General features: G+C 49.3%; 1 protein-coding gene across 3 annotated transcripts in view; it reads right to left on the minus strand.

Moving 5' to 3' along the window:
• The window catches only part of LOC146009466 (rap1 GTPase-activating protein 1-like), a 56,850-nt gene extending 43,780 nt beyond the window's left edge, over positions 1-13,070 (minus strand). Inside the window, exons 1-3 of one of the 3 annotated variants that reach the window (XM_083149882.1) lie at positions 12,592-13,070; positions 9,553-9,640; positions 5,150-5,185 (exon numbers count right to left, since the gene is read on the minus strand). In XM_083149882.1, coding sequence (XP_083006008.1) covers positions 5,150-5,185; positions 9,553-9,582 — 66 coding nt within the window. In that variant the 5' untranslated portion in view covers positions 9,583-9,640; positions 12,592-13,070. Of the gene's footprint in view, positions 1-5,149; positions 5,186-9,552; positions 9,641-12,578 lie in introns of all 3 variants that reach the window. The other 2 variants (XM_083149880.1, XM_083149881.1) reach the window with 2 other exon arrangements.
• Positions 13,071-13,481: the final 411 nt, after the last annotated feature.

Here is a 13,481-nt window from a genome sequence, read left to right on the forward strand (position 1 = left end):
ACCCCCCGGACCTCCTCCACTGCAATGCAGCACTCGGCCATCTCTTCCAGGGGGGTGAGCTGCAGCTTTGATGGCATGGGGCCAGCCCCAGAGGTGTGGCTGTGTTCCCACCGCTGGGTCAATTTCTTTTTGAGGTTCCCTTTGAAGTCGTGCCACCTGCAATCAAAGTGTACATATTAATACATGTCACTCCTCATGTTTGCTGTAGCACCCATTGCAATCTGAAACATAATACAACATGTGCCTCCTGACACCAAACTTAGATTATATTCATTTTGAAACACAACCCTTAGAAGATACAATCACACTCACCCTACAATAACTATCAATTCAATGACATGGCAAACATGTCTGTGCCTCCAAGCAACGTGACCACCCATTGACCAACTCCATCTAATATCGAATGTAAACATTACTGGACTTGTACTGCTCAAATGTAACACACATGTACTTGCCTCTTCTTAACGTGCTCCGCCTCACGAACTTGTGGAGCCACCGCATTAATCTCCGCCGTTATCTCCTCCCAGATCTTCCATCTCCTTGTGTGTGTCAACTTTTGTGGTGGGCACTCAATCAAATCCCGTGCCCGGGTCACCAGGATGGCAAGCTCCTGCGCTTCATATGCCATGTTTCTGGTGGTTGGTTCCTCTGTTGCCTGATTGCGGCAACGGCCACGACCACTGGCACCGCCACTGCCACTGGCACTGCCACGGCCACTGGCACCGCCACTGCCACTGGCACGGCCACTGGCACGGCCACGGCCACGGCCACCGGTTGCTGTACTTGAAGTGCTGGCCAGGCTACTCTGTTTTGAAGCCACCTGCTGTGTTCCCAATGATTCTGCTGATGCTGAGGATGGGCCAGCTGCCGATTGGCGTGATGTTGATGGCCCATCTGGCTGCTGTTCCCCCAATGGCTGGTCTGGGTTGAGGGGGACATAGGTGGTGTTGGCCTCCATGCGGGCCAAGAGGTTCTGCACCACCTGTTCTTCCTCTGACTGTGAGCCAGCCATGTTTGCAACAACTGTTTGCCTTTCTAGCACAACTTTAAATACTGTTTCTGTAATTGGCGTTAATCAGCTACAACCTGCGTTCCGTACGGCCGCGTTCCGTACGGCCGCGTCAACCGTGCGGCGCATAGGCCACGCCCCTTGCTGTGGAAAATTATTTAAAAAAAAACTGGCAAACTGAGTAAAAGTCTGATTTAGTATGTAAATGCAGATTTGACCACCAATGACCAAATAAAACTGAGGTCACACATGAAATGTATATTTGAATGTACATCTGTACTGTGCACTTGTTTGGTATGTAGTACAACTGACACTACCCATTCCATATGTAAATCCAGTCCACCACTTAGGCACAAGTAATCAGTGCTAGCATCCAAATCACATGTGAAAGCACTCCACATTCAGCCTGGATGCTAGCTACTTTTCATTCCACCTCTCTTGTATGGCCCAGTAGAAGGTAAGTGTACATATGGCAGCATGGCCTAATTTTGGGAAAAGGTCTGCCACTATTTGCTATGTTTCTGCTGCATAGCTTTCATTATAAAATAGCTGTTTAGTACCTTGTTGAGTTAGGTGTAAGTGTCTAGTGATGCAGACTATTTCACCTGTTGCTTAGACCCATGTTTGGTGAATGTAATAGATTATATACAATGGGTTACCATCTTATTGTACAGTGTCTGTTAGGAGATAGTAAGTAATGGCATGGTGTGCTAAACTATGCACAGGTACAGCGATGCAATGGGATAGCCGTCTGTCCTGGCGCATCCACGCTGTTAATGTCAAAATGAACAATAAAGTTAATACCAAATATCACTCTGATCAACCAATGACAGGACATGATTGTTTGGATTGTGCCATTGCTAATATGGCGGCCTATGGGAGAGCAGCACCCTTCTCTGCCGCGGAGCTGAGGGCACTGGTCTCCATTATGGAGACCAGGCTGGGGCGTGCGGGGCCCTTCATAACAAATAGGCGCATATTCGCGCGCACCCAGGTGCGCAGGACCATCGCCCAGCTGGAGCGGCGATGGTCTGATCTGAGGCGCCGTCAGCCAGAACAGCTTCAGGAAATAAGGGCCAGCATAGCACGATGTAAGTGTTTACACATTAAATGGCCAATTGTACATTAATGCTTACATGACCTTTTTTGTCCCAATAAGGTAACCTGGTTCATCATGAGTTAACCATGACATACTCTATCTGTGTGGTACCTCATGTTAGACATGCTGTAATGTGTGTGTGTAATATGTCATTTTTTGGAATGCAGGATGAATGACCAATTCATGTGACTTATTTAACACTCTGCATTTTGATTTCCCTTACAGCACGTGACCGTGCAAGACGGGCCCGTGAAGAGGCCCAGGAGGTGGAGGCCCCCCCTGAAGAAGTGGCCGAGGAGGAGGCCACAGAAGTGGGAGAGGAGGAGGCCGCAGAAGTGGCCGAGGAGGAGGCCGCAGAAGTGGCCGAAGAGGAGGCAGTAGAAGTGGCCCAGGAGGAGACCGCAGAAGTGGCCCAGGAGGAGGCCATAGAAATGGCGGAGGCCCCAGAAGTGGGCGAGGAGGAGGCCACAGAAGTGCCAGATGAGGAGGTGGCCGAGGAGTTGGTGGAAGAGGAGGAGCCATGCGAGGTGGTGGAGGAAGCAGTAATTGGTAGGTAAACATAAGGCATCATTAATTATTGGTGGTAGTACTATTTGTTAGGTACCACTGGTGAATCTAGTGTGTTTTACTCTATTAATATTTAATAAACTAAAGTGGGTTACAACAGACACACTTAGGGGTTAGAGGCCCAAGCTGCAAAGGTGGAATCTAGAGCCTCAGGTAGGTGATGCGTTTTGGTTTATGGAGGGCCTTTCTATTTGTTTGGTGTAAGGAAGCGGCTTAGTGCAGCAGCTTCACCTATCTGGCAATGTGACTATGAATCCGGAAGTAAGGGGTAGAGGGACTAGGCTAGCCTTTAAATGTGGTATCCATCCATCCATGTATCCATGTATCCATGTATCCATCCATCCATGTTTCTATCTATCATGCAGTTTAGCTATTAAGCAGTGACATGCAGATATATATGTGTGGCATGTTGTATTGGATGTAGCTTTGGAGTAGATTGGTGAGTGTTTGTGGGTGTGTGGGTGTGTGGGTGTGTGTGTGTGTGTGTGTGTGTGTGTGTGTGGTGCCTATTTTTATTTTTACCAATACAAACAGTATTGGCTATGTAATTGTTTTTATGTATGAATTCTCATGCTGTAGGTACTTAAGATTGACTGTACAAGGTCAACCTGAATAGCATAATTAATGTTGTTCCCCCTTTAACATGCCCATAGATCCACAGAGGCAAGCCGACAGATTACGAGGGGCCCTACTCAGGCTGCGGCAGCTCCTTATTGAGATGGTCGCAGAGGTGGAGGCTGTGTGTGACCTGCTTGTTTAATTTTTTTTTTGTGTTTTTTACTCTGTTGTAAATTAATAATAAATATTTGTGTTGACAGTTCGAAGTGGTCTGTGTGTTATTGTTTTATTTTACAGTATAAATATAACTATAAATATATATCTTTAAATAATGGTGTTTAGTTATGTAAGGTGCAAAATGTATATACATATTCATAGAAAACACATGGGTGTAAAGGGGAATGAAAAAACGTTGTGCACTTAGCATGATGAACGGGTTAATGTAAAGTGGTAGTAAAGTGTTTAATGATCAATTAGATAAATAATAGATGACCATTAAAAACAATCCCTTTTGAAAGAGGTTGGCTAATTGCATAAGCGGGTCATGGCACAGATTTGGGTCTTATGAGAATAGTGTTGATTTGTGCGTAAATACTCCGCATCAGTGCGTATGGCCAGCTTCCCGTACGTTCTGACGCGGTAAGACCGTGCTTACGCGGTAAGGCCGTGCAGAATCTGTACGTGTCCACCGCACACGCACGGTTTGTATGTTGTCCGTACACACGCCCTGCTCTTAAAGAGTGAGTCCGTCCAAATGCGGAGGACTCGTGGGCGTTTCTACGGACGTTGCCCGTACGCCACCGCACAGCGTGGCGTGCGGACCGCACCGTAAGAATTCGGGAAAGTACGCACCGATCAGAATAAGGGCCTTAGAGAGGTTGGACACCAGAGGCGTAATTCTGGGAGGCAATGGAGTCATCTGCCACCGAGCTCCTGCTCCCAAGGGGGCACCTCTCCTCCCATGTGAGTTTGAATCCGACAAATTGAAAGCTATCAATATCGCGACTGTTGCTCACTCCCCTTCCTAGCTGGACCTTAGATGTCACACTCTCTCTATGCTAAACATACATACACACATGCATACAGTACATATATTTATATAAGGGTGTGTGTGTGTGTGTGTGTGTGTGGGGGGGGGGGATGGGTACCAATATTTATCTTGCCTCCAGGCAACGAAACGAACTTACGCCAATGTTGGACACACCCCACCCAGTCAGCATGACATACCACCCGACTTCTGGAAAATGGACTTCGGAGGCCACGTGAGCCTTTGGAAATTGGGGGTGTGGCCTAACGGTCAGAGGGCGTGGCCTACAAACTTGTCACTTCCGTAAGGCCACGGCCCCACCGCCACCATTGTGGGAACATGGCCAGTGCTCTGTGAGCTGCTGGCCGTGCCCCCAGCCCCTCTCTCATGGTGAATAAACGCTGTGCGCATGGGCACAGCGTCGATCCACAGTGTTTGGTTGACCTCAAATGGTTGACTTGCATAAAGTCAACACGAGAAAAGGGTCGACATGAGTTTTGTAGGTTTTTGGGGTGTACATTTTTCATTTGTAACACATGGACCCTGCACCCCCTGCATGGGACGGTTCACAGGCCACGCCTCCTCGGTGCGCAAGGCGCTGGTAACCTCCCCATGAGCGGTCAATTACAGTATGAAACAGTTCTAAAACTCGTCAACAATATGCAATGTCATGTCAACCTTTTCATCACGTCGACCAATAGTGGTCTATTGACTGTTGACCTACAGTCCGGTTACCCAGCACCTAGTTCTGCTGTAATTACATTGTGGTGAAGGCGGATCATTGTACAGGATAAGGCGTGACCATACGTACAACACACCTATGGCAAGCACACGCGTGTATAGGACAACAGGGATCGGGTGAAGCTCAGACACGGACACGGCCCCTTACCTGCATCTTCTCGATCATCTCGAACAAGTCGGCAGACTGAAAAACAGAGCAGAGAGACGTCACACACAGACATGTAATGTGCTGCGCAGATCCACACAGTGCCGACACTACTGCTGATGGACGACCTGTGTGCCGACACAAACCCTGGGAAAGCCTTTTTGACTTAGACCTCTATTATTTTACAATGGATTTCATGTTTAATGAAACGTGAAAGGATCCAGATTTCGCCTGTGTGTTCCGCACCATCCCGGTGCCGTATCTTATCCTGTACTGGGTACTGTACACGAGCCATATGGAAGTGTAACTGTATCCACACTGCGGAGCCGTATGGGCGAATATTATTGTTCGACATCCTATGACATTCCTGGTGTAAGTAGCACCCCGATATGTAATGGCGGAGGGAGAGGAATGGGGTGCTACATACATCCTATGACATTCCTGGTGTAAGTAGCACCCCGATATGTAATGGCGGAGGGAGAGGAATGGGGTGCTACATACATCCTATGACATTCCTGGTGTAAGTAGCACCCCGATATGTAATAGGCGGAGGGAGAGGAATGGGGTGCTACATACATCCTATGACATTCCTGGTGTAAGTAGCACCCCGATATGTAATGGCGGAGGGAGAGGAATGGGGTGCTACCTACACCCTATGACATTCCTGGTGTAAGTAGCACCTCGATATGTAATAGGCGGTGGGAGAGGAATGGGGTGCTACATACATCCTATGACATTCCTGGTGTAAGTAGCACCCCGATATGTAATGGCGGAGGGAGAGGAATGGGGTGCTACATACATCCTATGACATTCCTGGTGTAAGTAGCACCCCGATATGTAATGGCGGAGGGAGAGGAATGGGGTGCTACATACACCCTATGACATTACTGGTGTAAGTAGCACCCCGATTTGTAATAGGCGGAGGGAGAGGAATGGGGTGCTACATACACCCTATGACATTCCTGGTGTAAGTAGCACCCCCATATGTAATAGGCGGAGGGAGAGGAATGGGGTGCTACATACACCCTATGACATTCCTGGTGTAAGTAGCACCCCGATATGTAATAGTCGGAGGGAGAGGAATGGGGTGCTACATACATCCTATGACATTCCTGGTGTAAGTAGCACCCCGATATGTAATAGGCGGAGGGAGAGGAATGGGGTGCTGCATACATCCTATGACATTCCTGGTGTAAGTAGCACCCCGATATGTAATGGCGGAGGGAGAGGAATGGGGTGCTACATACATCCTATGACATTCCTGGTGTAAGTAGCACCCCGATATGTAATGGCGGAGGGAGAGGAATGGGGTGCTACATACATCCTATGACATTCCTGGTGTAAGTAGCACCCCGATATGTAATGGCGGAGGGAGAGGAATGGGGTGCTACATACATCCTATGACATTCCTGGTGTAAGTAGCACCCCGATATGTAATGACGGAGGGAGAGGAATGAGGTGCTACATACATCCTATGACATTCCTGGTGTAAGTAGCACCCCGATATGTAATGGCGGAGGGAGAGGAATGGGGTGCTACATACATCCTATGACATTCCTGTTGTAAGTAGCACCCCGATATGTAATGGCGGAGGGAGAGGAATGGGGTGCTGCATACACCCTATGATATTCCTGGTGTCTGTACCCGATATGTAATAGGCGGAGGGAGAGGAATGGGGTGCTACATACACCCTATGACATTGCTGGTGTAAGTGGCACCCCGATATGTAATAGGCGGAGGGAGAGGAATGGGGTGCTACAAACACCCTATGACATTCCTGGTGTAAGTAGCACCCCGATATGTAATAGGCGGAGGGAGAGGAATGGGGTGCTACATACATCCTATGACATTCCTGGTGTAAGTAGCACCCCGATTTGTAATAGGCGGAGGGAGAGGAATGGGGTGCTACATACATCCTATGACATTCCTGGTGTAAGTAGCACCCCGATATGTAATAGGCGGAGGGAGAGGAATGGGGTGCTACCTACACCCTATGACATTCCTGGTGTAAGTAGCACCCCGATATGTAATGACGGAGGGAGAGGAATGGGGTGCTACATACATCCTATGACATTCCTGGTGTAAGTAGCACCCCGATATGTAATGGCGGAGGGAGAGGAATGGGGTGCTACATACACCCTATGACATTCCTGGTGTAAGTAGCACCCCGATATGTAATGGCGGAGGGAGAGGAATGGGGTGCTACATACACCCTATGACATTCCTGGTGTAAGTAGCACCCCGATCTGTAATGACGGAGGGAGAGGAATGGGGTGCTACATACATCCTATGACATTCCTGTTGTAAGTAGCACCCCGATTTGTAATAGGCGGAGGGAGAGGAATGGGGTGCTACATACACCCTATGACATTCCTGGTGTAAGTAGCACCCCGATTTGTAATAGGCGGAGGGAGAGGAATGGGGTGCTACATACATCCTATGACATTCCTGGGGTAAGTAGCACCCCGATATGTAATGACGGAGGGAGAGGAATGGGGTGCTACATACATCCTATGACATTCCTGGTGTAAGTAGCACCCCGATATGTAATAGGCGGAGGGAGAGGAATGGGGTGCTACATACATCCTACGACATTCCTGGTGTAAGTAGCACCCCGATATGTAATAGGCAGAGGGAGAGGAATGGGGTGCTACAAACACCCCATGACATTCCTGGTGTAAGTAGCACCCCGATATGTAATAGGCGGAGGGAGAGGAATGGGGTGCTACATACATCCTATGACATTCCTGGTGTAAGTAGCACCCCGATTTGTAATAGGCGGAGGGAGAGGAATGGGGTGCTACATACACCCTATGACATTGCTGGTGTAAGTAGCACCCCGATATGTAATAGGCGGAGGGAGAGGAATGGGGTGCTACAAACACCCCATGACATTCCTGGTGTAAGTAGCACCCCGATATGTAATAGGCGGAGGGAGAGGAATGGGGTGCTGCATACACCCTATGACATTCCTGGTGTAAGTAGCACCCCGATATGTAATGGCGGAGGGAGAGGAATGGGGTGCTGCATACACCCTATGACATTCCTGGTGTAAGTAGCACCCCGATATGTAATAGGCGGAGGGAGAGGAATGGGGTGCTACATACACCCTATGACATTCCTGGTGTAAGTAGCACCCCGATATGTAATGGCGGAGGGAGAGGAATGGGGTGCTACATACACCCTATGACATTCCTGGTGTAAGTAGCACCCCGATATGTAATGGCGGAGGGAGAGGAATGGGGTGCTACATACATCCTATGACATTCCTGGTGTAAGGAGCACCCCGATATGTAATGACGGAGGGAGAGGAATGGGGTGCTACATACATCCTATGACATTACTGGTGTAAGTAGCACCCCGATATGTAATAGGCGGAGGGAGAGGAATGGGGTGCTACATACATCCTATGACATTCCTGGTGTAAGTAGCACCCCGATATGTAATGGCGGAGGGAGAGGAATGGGGTGCTACATACACCCTATGACATTCCTGGTGTAAGTAGCACCCCGATATGTAATAGGCGGAGGGAGAGGAATGGGGTGCTACATACACTCTATGACATTCCTGGTGTCTGTACCCCGATATGTAATAGGCGGAGGGAGAGGAATGGGGTGCTACATACATCCTATGACATTCCTGGGGTAAGTAGCACCCCGATATGTAATGGCGGAGGGAGAGGAATGGGGTGCTACATACACCCTATGACATTGCTGGTGTATGTAGCACCCCGATATGTAATAGGCGGAGGGAGAGGAATGGGGTGCTACATACATCCTATGACATTCCTGTTGTAAGTAGCACCCCAATATGTAATAGGCGGAGGGAGAGGAATGGGGTGCTACATACATCCTATGACATTCCTGGTGTAAGTAGCACCCCGATATGTAATGGCGGAGGGAGAGGAATGGGGTGCTACCTACACCCTATGACATTCCTGGTGTAAGTAGCACCCCGATATGTAATAGGCGGAGGGAGAGGAATGGGGTGCAACATACATCCTATGACATTCCTGGTGTAAGTAGCACCCCGATATGTAATAGGCGGAGGGAGAGGAATGGGGTGCTGCATACACCCTATGACATTCCTGGTGTAAGTAGCACCCCGATATGTAATGGCGGAGGGAGAGGAATGGGGTGCTACATACATCCTATGACATTCCTGGTGTAAGTAGCACCCCGATATGTAATTGCGGAGGGAGAGGAATGGGGTGCTACATACATCCTATGACATTCCTGGTGTAAGTAGCACCCCGATATGTAATGGCGGAGGGAGAGGAATTATACAGAGAGGGGACTTCTGCACCAATGGTTATTTAGCAAGTACCAGATCACTGGATCTCAGGAGGATCCGCCTACACTGAATCCCCAGAATACTGCCGGTCACTAGCGCATGGACCTACTGACCTTATTGCGTGAGGCTGGCGGGTGAGACATGGCATCTGCTGGTCTGCTGGGGATGTCCGCAGCACACAGGTCACCCTCGTCCGGCTTTCTGAGAGCGATAAGAGACATTGGCGCTGAGATGTGGGCAACGCGGGAGTGAGCTAAACCGTGCATGCAGGATAACAGGCAGGGAAACAGGCACAATGCACGCAGGGCCGCCGATAGGGGGGTGCTTTGGGTATAGCAGGTCCCGGGCCCTGGCCTCTGGAAGGCCCCACCCCCCAACTGGCTCCGCTGTGCTGCGCTCGATCCACTGAAAAGAAGCACAGCCTTCATCAATGCAGGACGCCAGAGGCCAATTAAAATGCTGCACCGGCTTTTGAGTCAATCAGAGCTTGTGCACCATTAGCCAATCAGAGTGGCTGCTGGTACATGAGCTCTGATTGGCTCACCAGCCGGGGCTGCATTTCAATTGGCCGCTGGAGTCCTGCATTGAAGAAGCCTGTGCTTCGGGATCTGCTGCGTCCAGTAGGAGGGGATGAGGGAGCAGGAGTTGGGCGGTATTTGAAGGGGGGGGGGGGGTTTGAACTGGAAATCAGTCCTGGGCCCCGAAATTCCAAGTGGCAGGGAGAGAGCGGGAGATAGGGACAGAGAGGGGGAGAGAGAAAGAGAGAGTGGTAGAGAAAGGGAAAGAGGGGGAGAGGCATAGGGAGAGAGAGAGGGGGAGAGTGAGAGGGGAAGAGTGAGAGGGAGAGGAAGGATGAGAGAGAGAGAGAGAGAGAGAGGAAGGTGAAAGAGAGAGGGAGAGAGAGGAAGGTGAAAGAGAGAGGGAGAGAGAGATTAGAAGGTGAAAGAGAGAGGGAGAGAGAGAGAGAGGGGAGAGAGAGAGGGTGAAAGAGAGAGAGGAAGGTGAAAGAGAGAGGGAGAGAGATATTAGAAGGTGAAAGAGAGAGGGAGAGAGAGAGAGGGGGAGAGAGAGGAAGAGAGAGAGAGGGGGAGAGAGGGAGAAAGAGAAAGGAAGAGTGAAAGAGAGAGGGAGAGAGAGGAAGGTGAAAGAGAGAGAGAGAGAGGAAGGGTGAAAGAGAGAGAGGGAGAGAGAGGAAGGGTGAAAGAGAGAGGGAGAGAGAGAGGAAGGGTGAAAGAGAGAGGGAGAGAGAGAGGAAGGGTGAAAGAGAGAGGGAGAGAGAGAGGAAGGGTGAAAGAGAGAGGGAGAGAGAGAGAGGAAGGGTGAAAGAGAGAGGGAGAGAGAGAGAGAGGAAGGGTGAAAGAGAGAGGGAGAGAGAGCGAGAGGAAGGGTGAAAGAGGGAGAGAGAGAGAGAGAGAGAGAGGGATAAAGAGAAAAGAAGGGTGAGAGGGAGAGAGAGAGGGAGAGAGAGGAAGAGAGGGAGGGAGGGAGAGAGGGAGAGAGAGGGAGGGTGAAAGAGAGGGAGAGATGGAGAGAGAGGAAGAGAGGGAGGGAGAGAGAGGAAGGGTGAAAGAGAATAAAGGATCTATTTAAGAAAATGACGACCAGAAGTAACATTTCTTATTAGCGACGCGTATGACCTGATGATACAGAATCAACTCTGAATCAGCCCCTTAGTACAGAGAGATTTCCAGAGACATTTAGAGATAAGCACAGCCAAGAGACCCCCGCCAGAAAGAGAGGTGACACCACAGAGACACAGGCCCAAATAGAGGGACATAAAACAGGAGGGAGAAGTTTGCCCTGTCCATGAATAGACTGTCTATGGCAGTGGTCAAGGAACTCGGTTCTCATTAGCCCACACATGTTTTGCTGGTAACCCAGCAGGTGCACAGGTGTACTAATTACTCAGACACATTTTATAAGGTCCGCAGGTGGAATTAATTATTTCACTTGTGATTCTGTGAGGAGATTTGCAAAACATGCACTGTGTGGGGTAATGAGGACCGGGTTCCGTGATCACTGGTCTATGACAGGGCTGGCCAAACCGGTCCTCGAGATCTACCAATGGTCAATTTATTCCAAATCACCTAGCTACAGCCCAGCTGTAGTCATTACTAACTGTCACATTTCCCAGATCACCTAGCTGGTGCACAGCTGTAGTCATTACTAACTGTCACATTTCCCACATCACCTAGCTGCAGCACAGCTGTAGTCATTACTAACTGTCACATTCCCCAAATCACCTAGCTGCAGCACAGCTGTAGTCATTACTAACTGTCACATTCCCCAAATCACCTAGCTGCAGCACAGCTGTAGTCATTACTAACTGTCACATTCCCCAGATCACCTAGCTGATGCACAGCTGTAGTCATTACTAACTGTCACATTCCCCAAATCACCTAGCTGGTGCACAGCTGTAGTCATTACTAACTGTCACATTCCCCAGATCACCTAGCTGGTGCACAGCTGTAGTCATTACTAACTGTCACATTTCCCAGATCACCCAGCTGCAGCACAGCTGTAGTCATTACTAACTGTCAAATTTCCCAGATCACCTAGCTGGTGCACAGCTGTAGTCATTACTAACTGTCACATTTCCTAGATCACCTAGATGCAGCACAGCTGTAGTCATTACTAACTGTCACATTCCCCAGATCACCTAGCTGGTGCACAGCTGTAGTCATTACTGTCACATTTCCCAGATCACCTAGATGCAGCACAGCTGTAGTCATTACTAACTGTCACATTCCCCAGATCACCTAGCTGGTGCACAGCTGTAGTCATTACTAACTGTCACATTCCCCAGATCACCTAGCTGGTGCATAGCAGTAGTCATTACTAACTGTCACATTTCAAACCTGCTGCATTCATTCCTACTATAGATCCACAGGTTGCCTGACAAACATGAACTGTTGGACCCCCTTACACGGAAAGGACCTATTTGCAGCAAGGGAAATAATGCGCCGTAGAAACACAGAAAGAGACAGCTCACAAATGGGGGGAGAGAGGCAACCAGCTCCTAACTGTCATCTTACAAGGCTGTCCTTGTAAAGGACAGGTTGCCTGGTACTTTATCTCTCTCCCATAGGCTTAGTACATCGGCCCCATAGTGTGTAAAGAGACAGCTTTGCCTACTCACCCTCCATACGCACCGAAGGTGAAGCTTCTTTTGCGAGAGAACATCCGGATTCCGTCCAGAATGAGACACTCGCAGCTGCCTGATCTACCCCAAGCTTCTGCCTGCACTGGATGAGAGAGAGAGAGAGCGAGAGAGAGAGTGCCGGAGTCATCGGGAGACCACCTGCCTGGCAGGGGCTGCGAGACTCTCAGCCTGTCTAATGAATGTCAAAGTCCGCAGATGAAAGGGCGAGTAAAATGTCAGCGAGACAATCAGTCAGTGTCCCCCGTGGAGAGTGCAGAGACCCCCAGCCAGAGACAGACAAGATTCCCTCTCTCCTGTGTGCTCCCGTCACTCTCTTTAGCTCTCTCCTCTTCAGTGTCACTCTCTGGCCTGTAAACTGTCACACATTAGGGGACCCCTGCCGGTAGTGTCTCCTGTGGGGACGATGACATTAACTGCCAGGAACAGCATGGATTCCCCACCGTGTACTGTACACAGGCATCGATTGGCTAATTATACATGTCAGTGACGCACAAGTGCTACTCTCCCTGCACACACTGTCATTGTGTTGTGTCACCCAAGTCACATCCGCCTGCCGACATGTCTGTAATAATAATAATAAGAAGAAGAAGAAGAAGAAGAAGAAGAAGAAGAAGAAGAAGAAGAAGAAGAAGAAGAAGAAGAAAGATTTGGATGATAGGAAAGCAAATGCAAAATTGGAACTATTATTTATTTCTAAATTCATTAATTGTAAAATGTGAAATGGAGAATGCAGCAATGACAATAATATCTGCAGATCCACAGTGATCCGGGATACACGAATGCCACCGGGACTATGTAAAAACCGGACTAAACCCCGGACCGCCGGACCGGACATCAAAATCTGCAGTCCGGAGCTTGTAGTTTCCGGTCTGGGGGTGT

Source organism: Crinia signifera, chromosome 6 (assembly GCF_055691185.1).
Source record: "Crinia signifera chromosome 6, ASM5569118v1, whole genome shotgun sequence".
Lineage (NCBI taxonomy): Eukaryota > Metazoa > Chordata > Amphibia > Anura > Myobatrachidae > Crinia > Crinia signifera.